At 32.3% G+C, this 16,878-nt stretch overlaps 4 protein-coding genes and 2 pseudogenes across 4 annotated transcripts; 2 read left to right on the top strand and 4 right to left on the bottom strand.

The window, feature by feature from the left end:
• Positions 1-1,362: 1,362 nt before the first annotated feature.
• LOC145742844 (monocarboxylate transporter 2-like) lies at positions 1,363-4,252 on the top strand. Its single transcript, XM_082560667.1, has 8 exons — positions 1,363-1,651; positions 2,042-2,185; positions 2,268-2,443; positions 2,550-2,704; positions 2,779-3,065; positions 3,175-3,302; positions 3,441-3,669; positions 3,807-4,252. Exons 1-8 carry the CDS (start codon positions 1,417-1,419, stop codon positions 3,965-3,967), a joined length of 1,515 nt encoding a protein of 504 aa, XP_082416793.1. The 5' UTR covers positions 1,363-1,416; the 3' UTR covers positions 3,968-4,252.
• A 353-nt stretch (positions 4,253-4,605) lies between these two features.
• LOC145743876 (arylsulfatase J pseudogene) lies at positions 4,606-6,557 on the top strand (annotated as a pseudogene).
• Positions 6,558-6,865: 308 nt separating this feature from the next.
• On the bottom strand, positions 6,866-7,237 carry LOC145742208 (succinate dehydrogenase assembly factor 3, mitochondrial-like). Its single transcript, XM_082559994.1, has one exon. The coding sequence runs from the start codon at positions 7,235-7,237 to the stop codon at positions 6,866-6,868; it is 372 nt and encodes a 123-aa protein (XP_082416120.1).
• LOC145743877 (arylsulfatase J-like) lies at positions 7,117-9,027 on the bottom strand. Its single transcript, XM_082561936.1, has one exon. The coding sequence runs from the start codon at positions 8,940-8,942 to the stop codon at positions 7,533-7,535; it is 1,410 nt and encodes a 469-aa protein (XP_082418062.1). The 5' UTR covers positions 8,943-9,027; the 3' UTR covers positions 7,117-7,532.
• Positions 9,028-9,675: 648 nt separating this feature from the next.
• LOC145743875 (E-selectin-like) lies at positions 9,676-14,039 on the bottom strand. The gene is made up of 16 exons (XM_082561934.1): positions 13,950-14,039; positions 13,781-13,866; positions 13,536-13,631; positions 13,303-13,414; positions 12,931-13,074; positions 12,712-12,801; positions 12,474-12,617; positions 12,236-12,362; positions 11,853-11,968; positions 11,537-11,761; positions 11,265-11,453; positions 10,950-11,132; positions 10,701-10,812; positions 10,468-10,619; positions 10,219-10,376; positions 9,676-10,084 (listed from the first exon to the last, which is right to left on the bottom strand). Exons 1-16 carry the CDS (start codon positions 14,002-14,004, stop codon positions 9,905-9,907), a joined length of 2,169 nt encoding a protein of 722 aa, XP_082418060.1. The 5' UTR covers positions 14,005-14,039; the 3' UTR covers positions 9,676-9,904.
• Positions 14,040-15,004: 965 nt separating this feature from the next.
• On the bottom strand, positions 15,005-16,533 carry LOC145741937 (leukocyte elastase inhibitor A pseudogene; annotated as a pseudogene).
• Positions 16,534-16,878: the final 345 nt, after the last annotated feature.

Consider the following 16,878-nt stretch of genomic DNA (forward strand, 5'->3'; position numbering starts at 1 on the left):
TCCAGAACAACGTTAAACCGAACTTTAATTTTTTTATTTGTAATTATTTTGATTAACGTTCGTCATTTCTTTTTAAGCCCTTTTACGTACAAAAAAGATAGGTAGGCACTTTTTTATTTTACAACTAATTACAATTTATTGTTTTATATTGGCGGCGAAATATTCGTGTCAGGATTTTATATGAAAAGGGCTTTGTCATAAGGTAGAAGGAAAAAAACCCACTATGGATTGATGTCGCTTGACCTAATAACCCTTTAATTCCTTTAAGGTGGATATTCACTTACATTTAAAAATAAGGTGTATAGGCTTACAATACAATATATCCAGTTTTTTATGTCCTAAGGGGTACCTACTAAAAGTATTATAAAAACGATGAAACAAAAAGATATTGATGAGTTTGGGAAAGTCAATATTTGAAATTTAAATTTAGCCCGTCTAATGGTTATATAAAAGAATAAAACAAACATGATTGTTCTCTGATTATGTCGTAAAAGACAATATTTAAATTACAAAGTTGTGAAAAAAGGGGAACTGAAGTCTTACACCAGCGCAGGCAATAATGTAACAAACAGATGCCCCCTGCGCCTCTCCTGGTTTCGATATCAATTGTTTTAAAACAATTAAACAAGAATAACACTCAGTCAGGAAAACAACAAAATTTACAGCTACGAAAATATATCACACGGTAAACCTATTTAAGCCCTAAGTTATATAGTGGGCATATAAAGTTTTTTATTTTGGTATAAATGTTTAAAAAGCTTAGAATGAGTTAAAAATACTTGATATCAGATTTTGAACACTAACAGCGGTCGTATGATGTTCGCGAAAATTAATCGATAACAAACAAAGAACAATGCAAGGTTTCGCTTCCTGACTTTCCTTTAGTAAACTGTTTCAACTCATTCTTGTCAGTTCATATCTATTGATAGGGAAAACACAAGCGGTCAGTTTTAACTTAACAAAAGAAAAAAAAGAAAAAAAACAAAGTTTATCATAAAAAGTAAGAGATATTACAGCAGGCGAAATTATATATCTAAAGGCTACATAATAACGGCTGGTAACGTATTGCTTTAAAAGGTGGGCAGTTATGAAACGATTAATATTTGCCTGTCAGTCGTAACAGTTTTGATTATAAGCGGTAGGATGTATAAAGGCTAATAGTGACATATTGCCTTATACATTAACAACAACGTGAAGTTCAAAGTATAAAACAGCGAAAAATATTACATGGAAACTAGCTTAAACAACATAAGTGTAACTAAGCCTATTTGCATAAGATCGAATTAGCGCAATACAAACTTTGTATCTCAATAAACGTTATGCTACGTGACTTAGGCGTAATGATTTTTATATATTTAAGAAATAAGTATGATAAAATAATTTAAAGTTGAATAACTCATTATTAAGTAAGGCGCAATGAATGAAAAGAAGCGTATTCGACGTCAAAATAAAATGGAACAAATTCAAAAACCGCCGAATGGAAGATGGGGTTGGATGGTCGTGTTGGGTGGAGTTATTTCTTTAATGAATTGGGCCGGAATTCAACGATGTTATTCTGTGTTTTATCTTCCATTAATCGATGAGTTCGAAGCAGATTTATTTGAAGTAGCTTGGATTAATGGATTGTTCGGAATTGGATATGGAATTTCTTGTAAGACCCGCAGCGTGGTAATAGTGATAAGAACACTTGCTACACCGCCATGAGGTTGTGGGTTCAAATCCCCACTCATGCTGTAGCGCCCTTGGGAAGGTGCTATAAACGGTAAAAACTCCTGCCGAGCTAGCAACATAATTACCGGGCAATTATAGTCTCTATAATATCCCAAACTGCCACAGGCAACTCGAGACTGGGTCGGAGTAACTGATGTTACTCTTGTTTAGGTCGCGCATTCGACCTTCCCACATCGAGGATAAATATATATACAAAAAAAATGTAATCTCATTCTTTCTATGAAATTTAAGATTATCGGCCAATGTAAAAATGTCGTTACAATTTAAGTTAATCTCAATTCTATTCAATAACTAAATTGTTTTTATGTAGGTTTATTAGCACCAGTACTGTCAAATGCATTCGGTTTTCGTCCCGTTGTAATGACGTGTGGAGTTTTAATGTCACTGTCAATGTTATTTGCATCGTTTAGTTATAAATTATGGCAGATCCAGCTGTCGGCTGGATTACTACAAGGTAGTACATTGTTATTGATTTTTAAACCAAATGGCTTAAAAAACCTTTTTACATACTCAATTTATTTTATATTATAATATAGGATTTTGCATGGGACCTGTATCTGTGTCTGTATTTACTGTCACCAACCGTTATTTTACAACAAGGCGAAACTTGGCAACGCAAATATTATGCATGGGCCTTGCCTTTGGAGGATTTGCCTTTTGTCCAGCTTACCAATCATTAATTCAAAATTACGGCTGGCGTGGTGCCTTGAAGGTTTTCGTAACTTTATTAAGCTAATATTAACTTTAAAATTGCGACTGAGCAAATTTACATAACGATAAAACAAAGGTATAATCAACACAAACATGTGTCGTTTAAGATCATTTCGGGGTTTTTCCTTCAAGTAGCTGTAGCTGGTGCGCTTTTGCGTCCCCTGGTGTTGGAATGTGATTTTTTAAAAAACACTAAACTACTTGAATACCAGAAGTCGACTGCCCTGAAAGTTGATCCCAATAATAATGCTGTCAAGGACGAGTAAGAAATATATATTGCGTTTAACATTGTCCACAAATATTTATGTGTAATCAGTATTTGTATGTATTATATAGAAACAAATTTAATTCTTTTGCTTCGAATATCGACCTTCGCTCCACTTCGCCTGATTCCGGTTTCCAGGATATAGGCCTTGACGAAGAAAACGAAATTACTGAAATAGAACCCACAGCACCATTAAACAAATCTTTCCTAATTTCCAAAGAACTTAGAAAATTTGCTTTAAAAATAAATCTTCATGTTCTAACTAAAAGTTACTTTTACTTTTATACATTTTCGTGGCTGGCATTAATAATGGCCTATTTTTCTTCGTTGACATACTTAGTTCCATATGGAAAAGAAGGTAAATTTAGGTTTTTATAAACATACAACTCACATAATTCCCTTCTTGAATTGTATATAAATAAGTAGGCTAGTTTTGTTATGTGTTGAAAATAAGTTTTATTTTGCAGTTTTAGGTTTAACTGAAATGCAGGCTTCCACTCTAATGTCAGCAGTTATGGCTGGGGAGATGTTTTCTCGTGTTGTTTATGGAATTTCATTCGATAAACTATCTAAAAATCGGAGAATGCCGTTAGCAGTACGTTAATATATCCTGATAATTCAATATCTTACAAACTTTTTATAAGATAAATGAATAAATAATGTATTAATCAACGTTGCTCTGATGTTTATTAAACATTTATCAAGCAAAATTAACAAATTAAATATTTTTTAGGCATTTATTGTTTTGATGATGGCGGTGGCTTTTATATTTCTTCCATTTCTTCGTGGTTATACAAGTATTTTAGTTGGTTGCGTGTTTGTTGGCATGACTGGCGGTGGAATGGATGGAGTGTATTCCGTTTTTATGGTTGATTTGTTTGGCCTTAACTTATATGCATCTGTTTTCGGATATGGCAACATAATAATTTATAGTTTACAAATGGCCGGAACTGTAATGATTGGTATGTCAAAAGTTACTATTTGTAATTAAGGTCATTTTCTTTTATTGCGGCAATATATTTTTGTTTAAACAAGTGAAAACACTAATTTCTAAAATGTTTAAACAAGTAAAAAACCCCAAGTTTTAAACTGTTTTTAGGTAAAATTGTAGACTCCACTGGAAGCTACATGTTAATATTCTTCATTGGATCTGGATTTGCTTTATTATCCAGCATATTTACAATGTTAATGCACCGTAGTTTAATCAAAAAACCACGCGAACAAGAGTTATTAACAACCTGTAATGGCAAAGCCAACTAGTGCTGGTTGAATTTTATTTTAAATAGCACTTTAAATGGTGGTTTAGTATGTTTTATCATTATGTCAACAATCTTAATTTAATTTTTAAAGAAGTTTTGCGCGGTTTAGTATTGTAAAAATCAACTGCAATTTGGCAAAAGATAGTTTTATGAAATTTAAAAATATGCAATAATGGCTATTTATCATAAAATATGTAAACTTGTTCTTTCATTTTTAACCCATTGTGCTTTTAAGGTTTTCTATTTCTTCAATAAAAATTAAAGTTTTTTTTTATTAAATGTTAGTCTAAACAACTTAATAGCAAATAGTAGCAATTGTTTTTTATCGCAAAAAGTATTAAGCATTAATATATTATTTTTCTTTTTATTATAAATTAGTACTTATTTAATGTAAAACCCATTTTTACATTCAAACTTTAGGTAACGAGAAATAAATGTAAAAAACAATCACATGATTGTGGTAAATAGTTTTAGCACGCGTCGCCGTTAGATGCTGATTCAATTTATTTTGTGTGTTTATATTTTTCGAGCTGCGGGAAGTGTAGTAAGATTGCAGCTTAGTCGTTTGGCTCTAAGTAATTATGCAAATATGAATATTGTAGTCAATAATACTTTTTTTTCCATAATTGTTTTAGAATAGGGGTTAGCTTATACTAGAAATATATTTTATAAAATATGATTGTCTCACTTATTCTGTTGATTGGGTGTGTTCAATCTGTTATTTGTATGTCTTCCACTACCACAAAACCCCACATTGTTTTTGTTATAATTGATGATTATGGCTACAATGACATTGGATACCATGCAAAAACACATAAATCTGCAATGAAAACTCCCTTTCTTGATTCTCTTGCATTAGCTGGTGTTAAACTTGAGAATTATTATGTCCAACCAATCTGTTCCCCTTCCAGAAGTGTTTTAATGAGCAGTAGATACCAAATTCATACTGGTTTACAACATTACGTGATTACCCCAGAACAAAAAAATGGACTTCCACTAGAAAACATCATCTTGCCTGAACAATTAAGACAATGTGGTTATGATACACACATGGTTGGAAAATGGCATTTGGGATTTTTCCAAGAAGATTATGTTCCTTGGAAACGTGGTTTTAACACTTACTTTGGCTATTTAGGAGGGAGTGAAGATTATTATACAAGAGAGAGGTGCATTTCAAGTGAGATATGTGGGTATGATGTTGATACAGAAAAAGGACCAACAAACTCAACCTATGGAGTATATTCTGCATTTGAGTTTACTGAAAGAGCAAAAAAAGCTATAGATATTCATGATAAATCTAAACCAATGTTTCTTTATCTTTCTATGCAATCGGTTCATGAACCTATGCAAGCCCCAGACTCATACATTGAACCATTTGCTTCTATTAAGGATAGGAATAGGAGAATTTATGGAGGAATGGTATCAGTTATGGATGAAGCAGTTAAGAATGTAACTGAACATCTTCAGTCAACAGGAATGTGGGATGACACGATTTTAATCTTTACAACAGACAACGGTGGCCAAACTCAGGCAGGAGGAAATAATTGGCCCTTAAGGGGTCGTAAATTAACTCTTTGGGAAGGGGGAATAAAAGGTGTTGGCTTTGTTCATGGAAAACGATTGAATTTCCCCAACCCTAATATGATACCCAACAATGAAATGATTCATATATCAGACTGGTTTCCAACCATCATGAGTGCAACTCAATGTCCAACTGTGCCAGGAACACAAAAGTTAGATGGTGTGGATCAGTGGAAAACAATAACAAGTTATGCTAAATCTTCTAGAAGTGAGTTTTTAATAAATATTGATCCAATTTATACTCCAATGTATACTGGAACAAAATTTGTGGGCAATACTATAGTGATGGGTTTTGATACAAGTGTTCATGCTGGAATTCGATCTGGAGATTGGAAATTATTAACCGGAGAACAAGGATTTGACCAATGGGTAGAACCACCAGAATCAACTGGTAAATTAGAGAAAAATGAAAACAATAATTTAAATCACCCTGGCTACCAGAAAATTAATCCTAAACTCGTTCAACTTTTTAATATTAAAAATGATCCATATGAACAGATTGAAGTTTCTGATTTGTATCCAGATGTGGTCAATGAGTTACTGATAAAACTAGCAGAATACAATGCCACAGCAATACCTGTAAGATTTCCGCCAGGTGATCCTAATGCAAATCCTAAATATCATGGTGGTTTTTGGCAACCATGGGTTAAATAAGTAAATCTATAGTAAAAAGAAAGCCAATCAAAACCAACTATATAGGCCTAATTTTTTATTTTAATTTAAATCATTATTTTTGAATTTAAAAAAATTATTGTTTGATATCAGATTTTTGTATCTCAATTTATCAAGTATGCACTACAGCTTAAATTGTTTTATTTATTTCTATGCCGTACCTAAATTTTATATCTTGTAGCCTATTAAATAGAGCAGAGATTTTTCATATATACTTTACTGTACCTTTGTAAATAACTAGAAATTTTTTATTTTTTTTAAATTTTATTGTGATTTCATAACATACCAACTTTATATTCAGTAAATAAATTATTTAAAAATTATTTTCCAAACATTTTTTGGTACCAAGTATTACGAGAAACATTGGGTGTTACAGATTTACCCATCAGCTCCCAAGTATTTTCTACCGGATCTTCTTTCAAAGGAGGTTCAGATCGCCGAAAAAGATGTTTTGTCTTTTTTACTATTGTTGAATCTTTGTTGCTTTTAAAGTCTTTAAGGTCAGTATAAAACCTGTACTCATTATTTGATGTGGTGCTTAACAGGCAAGCAGTCTTGTAATTAAAAATAGACACTTTTGATATTCTGGAATAGATGCCTTGTGACAACATTGTGGTTTATATATACAAAAAGGTGTTGTAAAATGTTAGTTTGCTGGTTTCTTTGTTGATACAGTCATTAACTCATGTAGTTGTACAATTTGATCTTCAGAAAAATCGTTTAAACGCTCCGCTTTTAAATCTTTTCCAAAACTAGTTATAGTTTGCTTAGAAGTTTGAACTTTCCCTGACTTGACTGGTGTTGGGTTTATTTGGGCTTCAAGTGTTTTTGCATAAGAAAGCCACTCCTGCATAAACTCAGGCACTTGCTCTTTGTTGCAGTTCTTGTGTTGTTTGAATTCACTTTTAACGTACTCGTCTCCTAATGCCTTTAAATCTTTAGGTAGGCCCTTATGCAAATGCAAGATATGTTTATAAAGCTTACGAACTGCAAGAACATGCAAGTTATTACTAGACATACCTAAATGGAAAGAATTGTAGTAATAATTATACCCACAATATAAGTGTATTAACAACATTGGCAAAGTTAAAGGCTTATCAAATAAATTGTAAAAATAAAGTTATTAATTATTGCTATCAATTATAAGTGCCTAAACTACACAAAAAAGTATTTTTATATTTACTTGTTACAGTTTGTATTTAAAGAAATTTAACAGTATATACAACCTAAAAAATATTGCACAAATTTAAAATAAAAATAAATGTGATATATATATAATTTTTTTTAAAATAAACTTTTTAAAAAAAGTAACTTTATTTAACCCATGGTTGCCAGTAACCACCATGATATTTTGGATTTGAATTCGGGTCATTTGGTGGAAACCTTACAGGTATTGCTGTGGCATTATATTCTGCTAGTTTTATCAGTAACTCATTGACCACATCTGGATACAAATCAGAAACTTCAATCTGTTCATATGGATCATTTTTAATGTTAAAAAGTTGAACGAGTTTAGGATTAATTTTCTGGTAGCCAGGATGATTTAAATTATTGTTTTCATTTTCCTCTAATTTACCAGTTGATTCTGGTGGTTCTACCCATTGGTCAAATCCTTGTTCTCCGGTTAATAATTTCCAATCTCCAGACCGAATTCCAGCATGAACACTTGTATCAAAACCCATCACTATAGTATTGCCCACAAATTTTGTTCCAGTATATGCCCGGCTGTATAAAGGATCAATATTTATTAAAATTTCGTCTCTAGAAGATTTAGCATAACTTGTTATTGTTTTCCACTGATCCACACCATCCAACTTTTGTGTTCCTGGCACAGTTGGACATTGAGTTGCACTCATGATGGTTGGAAACCAGTCTGATATATGAATCATTTCATTGTTGGGTATCATATTAGGGTTGGGGAAATTAAGTTTTTTTCCATATACAAAACCAACACCCTTTATACCACCCTCCCACAATGTTCCTTTGCGCCCCCTTAAGGGCCAATTATTTCCTCCATTCAGAGTTTGGCCACCGTTGTCTGTTGTAAAGATCAAAATTGTGTCATCCCACATCCCTACTGACTGAAGATGTTCAGTTACATTCTTAACTGCTTCATCCATAATTGATACCATTCCTCCATAAATTCTTCTATTCCTATCCTTAATAGAAGCAAATGGTTCAATGTATGAGTCTGGGGCTTGCATAGGTCCATGAACCGATTGCATAGAAAGATAAAGAAACATTGGTTTTGATTTATTATGAATATTGATAGCAGTCTTTGCTCTATCAGTGAACTCAAATGCAGAATAAACTCCATAGGTTGAGTTTGTTGGTCCTTTTTCTGTATCAACATCATACCCACATATCTCACTTGAAATGCACCTTTCTCTTGTATAATAATCTTCGCTTCCTCCTAAATAGCCAAAGTAAGTGTTAAAACCACGTTTCCAAGGAAGATAATCTTCTTGAAAAAATCCTAAATGCCATTTTCCAACCATGTGTGTATCATAACCACATTGTCTTAATTGTTCAGGCAAGATGATGTTTTCTAATGGAAGTCCATTTTTTTGTTGTGGAAGGATTATTTCATGTTGTAAACCAGTATGAATTTGGTATCTACTGCTCATTAAAACACTTCTGGAAGGGGAACAGATTGGTTGGACATAATAATTCTCAAGTTTAACACCAGCTAATGCAAGAGAATCAAGAAAGGGAGTTTTCATTGCAGATTTATGATTTTTTGCATGGTATCCAATGTCATTGTAGCCATAATCATCAATTATAACAAAAACAATGTGGGGTTTTGTAGTTGTACTGGATTGGCAAATGCAAAAAAATCCCAAATATAAAACAAAATTTCTGTAGTAAAACATTAGATTTTTAATTAACTTTATTCCCTGCGTAGATCTGTGGATGTCTGGATGTAAAACAATAAAATACCATGTTTTTATTGGGAAAACGTAAGCCCGTAATTTTTAACATACTGATAAAAATGGCTTTCTTAGGCCTTCCTTACCGCCTTTATGACAATTGTTTAATGAAGCACTATAACACGTATTTTTTTTGCACAAATTTACACTAATTTGCTGGCAAAAATATCAGTCGGCCGTATTTGTTGATAAACTCCTTATTGAGGATAAGTCAAAATAATAAGAATAACATAAAAAGTTGGTTAACCCGGTTACCACCAATAACATGTGTTCATGTATTTTATTTGGTTGTTTTAAATCGCAGGATTGGATCAGTCCGTCAGTGTTATAGTTCTGTTTATTATGTATAGACAGATAGATGGCTTTGTTATAGGTATGTCAAACAGTTGGAAAAATTTGTTTTCAAAGGTTAATTCGGTGTTGAAATGTAAATTTAAGCCTAACTTTAAACTGTTTAATAGCTGTCCAATGTTTACTTTTTTCCTTCGAATTTTTTGTTTATAAATTCATTAGTCTTTGGTTTACTTCCTATTTTATTGTAAAAACTTTTTCTTAAATGCATTAAGTTTGAAGTAATTACATATAAAATACAATAAAAACTAGCCATAATTCAGTAAATAAGAAATAGTTAACTTTTGTTTTATAAATACGTTTTAATAAAAACAATGCATGCATTCTTTTAGCAATATTATAAAATGAAGAAATAGTTAAAATATTTATACTGAAATTAAAAATAAGCGATACAGTAATTAAATTTACGAGCTGCATGGATCTACTGAGCAAATCTCTTCTTCTAGTTTTGCAGAAAACTTTTCATTTAGTCCAGCAAAACCATCTTTCACTAGAAAATAGTGATCCCTTTGACCAGCAATACTTAACAGTTGGGATTCATCAGGCCCTCGGTTATTTGGAGGAACAATTCCAATGGCGTAAGTCTAAAATATTTATTCATAATTCATATTTTAAAAGATAAATATAATGTAACTTTAGGTAAATTTAAATTAATTGTCCATACAAAGACAGAATTTTTTTTAACTAATTGCAAATGGTTTAAATAAAGAGAGCTCACCAAAACACCATCACTTCGTAGTTCTTGGGATATTGTATGAACATCGTCCTGAGATCTCCCATCTGTCACCACAATCAAAACATCTTTTGCCTCTGGTCTGTTTCCTTGAGCGAAACTGACATTTCTAGCATGCTGTAATGCCTGCCCAGTGTGGGTTCCTAACAAGCATACAACAGTTTGTATAAGTTTGTAAGGCTTTTTTACACAGGTTTTAGTAAAGATTTTGCTATTTAAGATTTTTTTAATTACCTCCACCATTGTAGGGAATTTTATCATATTTGTTCAATAGGGCAGTTTTGTCGTCTGGAAAGCTGTCCAAAAATATTTGGGTTTTTGTATCAACTTTGCGATTGTAACGGAAAACTGCAACTCTTGAGGAATCCGGGGATATTTCGAAAAGGCTAAAAAAGTAAATAGTAAATATTTGTGTTTCTGGTATTTTTAGTGTAATTTTTACCTAAATCCTTGTTTTTAGAACTTACTCTATAATTCCGCGTATAAACTTCTTCAATGCATTCCAATTTGGACGTCGAATAGAACCCGAAGAATCTAGTATTATCACGGCATCCATGAAGGAGTAAGGAGGACACATTCCTAAAAAAATAAGATTGGTATTAGTTTACGCGTCAAGTTAAACATAATTGTTTAATTTATATACAATTTATTTAAAAAGATTTAAATGTAAAATGCAAATGGAATGGCTTGGAATTCTGTATTCATTAAACACTTACGAGCACAACAAGGGGTTGGAGAACTCCACGATGCGTTTTCTTGGCAAATATTTTCTGTCACATTAGCCGGGTACAATGAGTATCCTTTGTTGCATTGAAATGAACATACGGAGTTATAGTCTGAGTCGCTGGTGCAAGTTACGTCACCGTTTCTTGAAATGGACTGAGCTTCGCAAATAACGGCTAAAAACATACAATAAGTTGCGAATTGCAAGAAAAAATACATTTCACCGTTATAATTTATTAAAAACCAGCGTTTCTTAAGGTTTGTATCATTGTTATTTAACATAAGTTAATAGTTTATGAGATTCCTACCCTCGCAAACTGGAGTTTCAGAAGTCCATTCGGGTGAGCTGATACCATTATCGCAGATGCTAACTTCTTCTCCTTTAAGAGCGTAACCTTCATCACAAGAAAAAGTACATTCACTCTGGAGTTCGTTACCATTTGTACAGGAGACTTTGCCATTTGTGGGTGGAGTTTGTGGTGAACTACATCTTGGTGCTATTAAAAGATTTGTCTTTTGTTACATTTATTTGATTTGTTTATAACAGCCTGTAAAGTCAGATTTAATATTGACGACTTACGATCTCCAATTCGCACGGGCGCACGTTCAACAAATTCACAAGTTGGAGCTTCTGACGACCAATTAACAGCTTCATCTGACACTAACAAGCACACTGATGACGCAGACCCAGTTAAACTGTATCCACTATTACATTGAAACGTGCAGTTTGAGCCTACGAAGTTTTCGTTCGAGCATGAGACCTCACCGTTTTCCGGGGATACGTGTTTAGGTTCGCATTGTTTTGCTGTTGTAAATTATTAGCGTTAAATTTATTATTAAGAACGCTTTAATTAGAATTATGGATTCATTATTTCCAATAAAATGATAATTCTTACGTTGGCAAGTGGGACGAGATCCTGACCAGAAGCCTTGCGAAGTTCCGTCTTTGTTGTCAAAACACCCTCTTAAACTTGTTGGTCCGATCAGATCATAACCATCGTTACAAGAGTATCTGTATAGTACATAAAAAGATAAGCATCAAATAGCATATTTGGTTTATCATTTTGTTTGTAACCCTAGGGTGTTATAGTCTGGCTTCCATATATGGGGACTGAAGGAATGTGATCGATTGTATTAAGTATCGTGGGTCTATTAAAGTGTGCGTTTCAGAAACATTATCGCTTAACAACCTTCCAACATTTACATAATAACAACGTTGTGTATTAAGAAATAGATAGTCTTCATTTTAAACCCTTAATAATCTGTAGGCGTGACTCACCTGCATATACTTCCCACATTGTTACTGTCTGTACATGCCACAGCTCCATTTTGTGGTCTGGTTTGTTCGGCAAAACAAGTTATTTTTACACATACTGGAAAATCATCAGACCAAGTTCCGTCGTCACCTTTAATATAATCATAAGGATGTATCATAGGTTTTGTTTTCATTTTATTTAACGTCAACAATATCTTTTACACGAAATCAAAATATTCAATTATTCGTGACATGAACTTACTACAAAACGATCGATCATTTCCGGTAAGTACGTAACCGACATCACAACTGAATAAACACGCACTTCCAGCTAAGTTCGAATCACTGCATGACATGGCACCATTTTCCGGGATATTTCGCGCTAGGCACTTAGGTATCGGATTAGCTAAAAATTGTAAAATATTAAATATGCCATTTTGCATATTTAAAAAAGATGGTCATTTTTAGGTCTTAAAAAAACAAAGCATTTTTTTACTTACGTGCACAAGCGGGGGTTGGTCGGTTAAATCGTAGTTGACCATTTCTAAATAACATGCATCTACTGCTTGAAAATCCTTTTAACTGATACCCTGAAAGCAAAATTGATTTAAAAACACTATTACCTGTTAAGTCAACTTTTTGACTTAAAAACATGTAGTCCCTTGATAGTGGGTTTAAAATTATGAACCACCCCCAACTAGTTCGCTAAAATGTCATACCTGAATTGCAGAAAAATGAACAAGTTCTTCCTCGAACAGCACTTCGACCTCGAAAATTGCATTGCATTCTTCCGTTGGAAGGGCTTAATAAAACTTGACATAATGGGGTTGGTCGTCGCTGTCGTTGGGGCGCGGGGGTTATACCTTTAATTAAGAACATAGAAATATTAGTTGTATTTTGTATGCTAATATATTTGTCATGGCACAGGATTTTAAGCTAAATGGCTTTAAATTTTAGCCGAACCAATGTTACCGTTTTTACCTGTTCTAAGCTTGTCGTTTACAGATAGTTAAAACGCACTACAGCGTTCCCACCTTACGGTAAAATAAAAAAAAACTATTGAGTAGCAATTTTTTAAAATTTTTACTTACCACCATTACACTCAAGTCCATTATTGCAACCATTTGAGTCACAACAACATCTGCACACGCTGCTTGGTGTACGTATGTTACATTGCGAGGGCATCCAAGCTGGTCTTTTATTCTAAAAACATATTCGACGTGGTGGATTAGTAATGAAAAATTAGCCACACAAAATTGTAAAACGCATTAAAAACATTTTTCTTGATCAAGCACGATTTAGTTCAAGTTTTGAATTTTTTTACCTGTATAAAGTTGTTGTCGCACGCAAGAGCTTGCTTGCATCGTTTAGTAACTCTCATTCCACGGTCTCCAACACGAACCTCATTTTGACAAGCTCTCTGAATTTCGAAAATTTAATGTTATAAATAAATTGACAAAATAAAATTTGATTAACAATAGTTTTATATTGGCCCAATACATTTAAAATGACTTTCAATTGCGCACAAGGTTACAATTTTTTAACTTGTTTTGACTAAAAGAAACTTACTTCATTAAATTGGCAAATTTTTAATCTTCCCGTTCTTCTACATGCTTCGTTATTTGGTTGATTTTCGCAAACCCAACATTGCAACGCTAAGAATATAAACAACATTTTTTAGATAAAATAATAATTTAAAAAAATAATATTACAATAAATATCACAAATTTTTACAAACCTTCAGCAAATGTGAGCCCAGCAATAGTTAGTAATATTGTACAGTAAATTTTCATTTTTTATTTTAGTCTTGGTGATAATTTTATTATCTGAATACCTTCATAAAAATTTATTCGAATTTATAGAAAAATTGAAGGGGGAATTTCTCAAACTTTTTTCTATAAAAATCGAAAATGACGTGAACAGACAATGACGAGTCCCTCCGGCTATTTTGTAGTGCGTAAATGTGTGAAACTGTGAATATAAACGTTGCGTCAACTTAGCCTAAAGTTAAAGTGAATTACGTCACCTCTTTAAGATTTTATCGGTATACTTTTTCAGGGAAGCGGAAATGGGCTGTTTTTACTTTTGTGATGCATTTCTTCTATGGAAATAAGCCAGAATCTCCAGACAAATCTATTGCGTACGAATTAAACGACGTTTTAACCGACATTTAAATATGATAAACATATGCAATGCGACTTTGAAAGTTATGTCATTTTTCATTTGCATAAACGTTTAGTTTTGCATAACAAAACAGTAGTACGTTTGTCCTGTTAATTCTGTTTTAAATTAATTTTGTAACAAACTACATTTTGTTTAATTTCGGCTATTTTGCAATTTAAGTTTACTTTATAATAACTGACTATTCTTTCCTCTGTTTTAAATCTAAAAATAGTTTATTTTATTCTATATAATTTTTTGTGACGTAAAAACTCTATTTTTAGACATAATTTACATTCTTAAATAGTGATTAGGTTGACTTTGTTAACTCTGATTCACTACACTATTTAGTATTTTTAATAACTTATTATCGTGGCTTTTGCGGGCAAGGTCGCCTTTATAGTTTTTCAAAAACATGTTTTTGTCCCTTGAGTAAAGTTTTTGGCAATGTTCTCTGTCTTAATTAATATTTTCAAAATAATACAAACTAAGCAGTTTATGATCTCACATGTTCAGCTGTTTATTGTAGATGGATAAATTTACAGTAACGAATAATACAAAATTTAATTAAATAACAAAATCAGCTTAAAATACAAAAGTGATTTAGTAACAATTTAAATAATACACTTCAAGACAACACTCCTTCCTCCAAAAAAAAAATTAAAAAAATGCAAACAATTTTATAAAAATTTTATATTTTAAGCGGAAAATAAAAAAAGATGAACAGAATGAAAGTATTATTCTGTTGTAAACATTCTGAATAAGTGTTAGTTGACTAAACAAAAAATCTTTTTTGCGACCTTTTATTGACGTGACGTAAGTCAGCGTGGCAACGATGGCATTACTAAATAAGGTGGAAGTGTTTTTTAATCACAATATAACCGGTGCTTAGGCTTATAGTTTTATGTTGCAGGAGATACCATTTTACCAATAAACAAAATTGAGTTAGTGGAGTCGTGTTTGATAAAGAAAAGAAAGGGGTGGTCACATATAAACTTCTTTTTGCAGATACAACAACACTGATAAACAAATAGGGCTGTAGCTGCCGCCGCTTCGCTACCTAGTTCGTCTACATTTAAAAATGCTTTATGCACTCCTTCGGAAAAATAAAGTTTGGGAATGTTTGCAATACCTTTAAGATCGGCAGAATCCGGATCAAATATATCTTTTATACCAAGTGGTTTTAGATACTCTTCAAGATTTGAAGTGTACTCAAATTTCATCTTAGGAATGTGAATTTCAACTTTTTCCTCTTTAAGTTTACTCAGTAACTTTGTCAGTCTTGTGCTTGTTAAATTCTTCATGATTTTATTTAAACCCATCATATCGTCTGGTAGCAGAATGACCATTGATGTTTCAACTCCTTTATAAGGTATTTCAATTATTTTTAGTCTTAGCTTAGAGTCAACTCCAACTTTATAGTATCCTTGTCTTGACATCATTTGTACTTTTTCTGTCTCCCCATCACTTAAATAAAATTCAGCATTGTAAGTATCCATAGCTTTAAAGGGATCTTCCCATTTCCCTAGAAAATAAACAGCATTTGCTAAAACCAACCGAACGTCAGGAGTTATTGAGCCTTTATGGAATAGATCTTTAATTTTTCCGTGTGTTTTCGATTCCACCCATTTATTTATATACTCTCCAGATTCTTCAGGTTTTGATTTAAAATCTAATCCAGTAATTTTCGTTTCGTAATACTTCTGACAGTTAGCTACAAATTCTGGGTTAATTGTAAAGGACAGGTCAGGAAATATCTGATTGGCTAGCTCCAATGTGATGTGCTCTTCTGCAACTAATTTTTTATAAACACTTAGATTATCAGCATGAATTTTTTCATTTGAACACACATCAAATCCCAAGCCTCTTTTTAACTGGGTAGCAGTTTCATTTTTTGCCCCGAGTAACACCACAGACAAAGCTGCTGATATGCTGTAAGGTGATATAAAAACATTTCCCTTGTCGGATTGCGCATGAGCTTTATATAAATTTAAAGCAAAATCATAGCATCCATTATTTTTAGACATTTCGTTAGGTGAAGTCTAAAACGTTGATGGCTACGGTATAGCTCGTTTATTGCGAAACAGTAAACTAATTTTTTTAATTCGTTTATATAACAGCTTATAACTTTAACACAAACTGCAGTTTGCGTTATCGACGAACATTATTTGTTTTCGTTTTAGTTTTGTTAGGCTAATATGGGCGTATTTAACCTATTGTCACGCGATGTTAAATCACGAGTTTAAGTACTTCCTGTTGGTGACGTAATTCACTTAAACTTTAGGCCAAATTTAAGCAGATTTAATTAATTAGAACAAAAATTAGTCTTTTTAAAAACTGTTAAACATTTTTAATCAATACAATACTGATAAAACGATTTGTTTGAAAAAATAAGATTTTAAACCATAATGAAAAAAACCGTTTAAAAAATAATAAAGTTTTTTATTAATCACAATTTTTTTAAGACATAATCAAATAAAAAATCAATACAGTTCTTAATAATAAAA

Source organism: Corella eumyota, chromosome 2 (genome assembly GCF_963082875.1).
Source record: "Corella eumyota chromosome 2, kaCorEumy4.1, whole genome shotgun sequence".
Lineage (NCBI taxonomy): Eukaryota > Metazoa > Chordata > Ascidiacea > Phlebobranchia > Corellidae > Corella > Corella eumyota.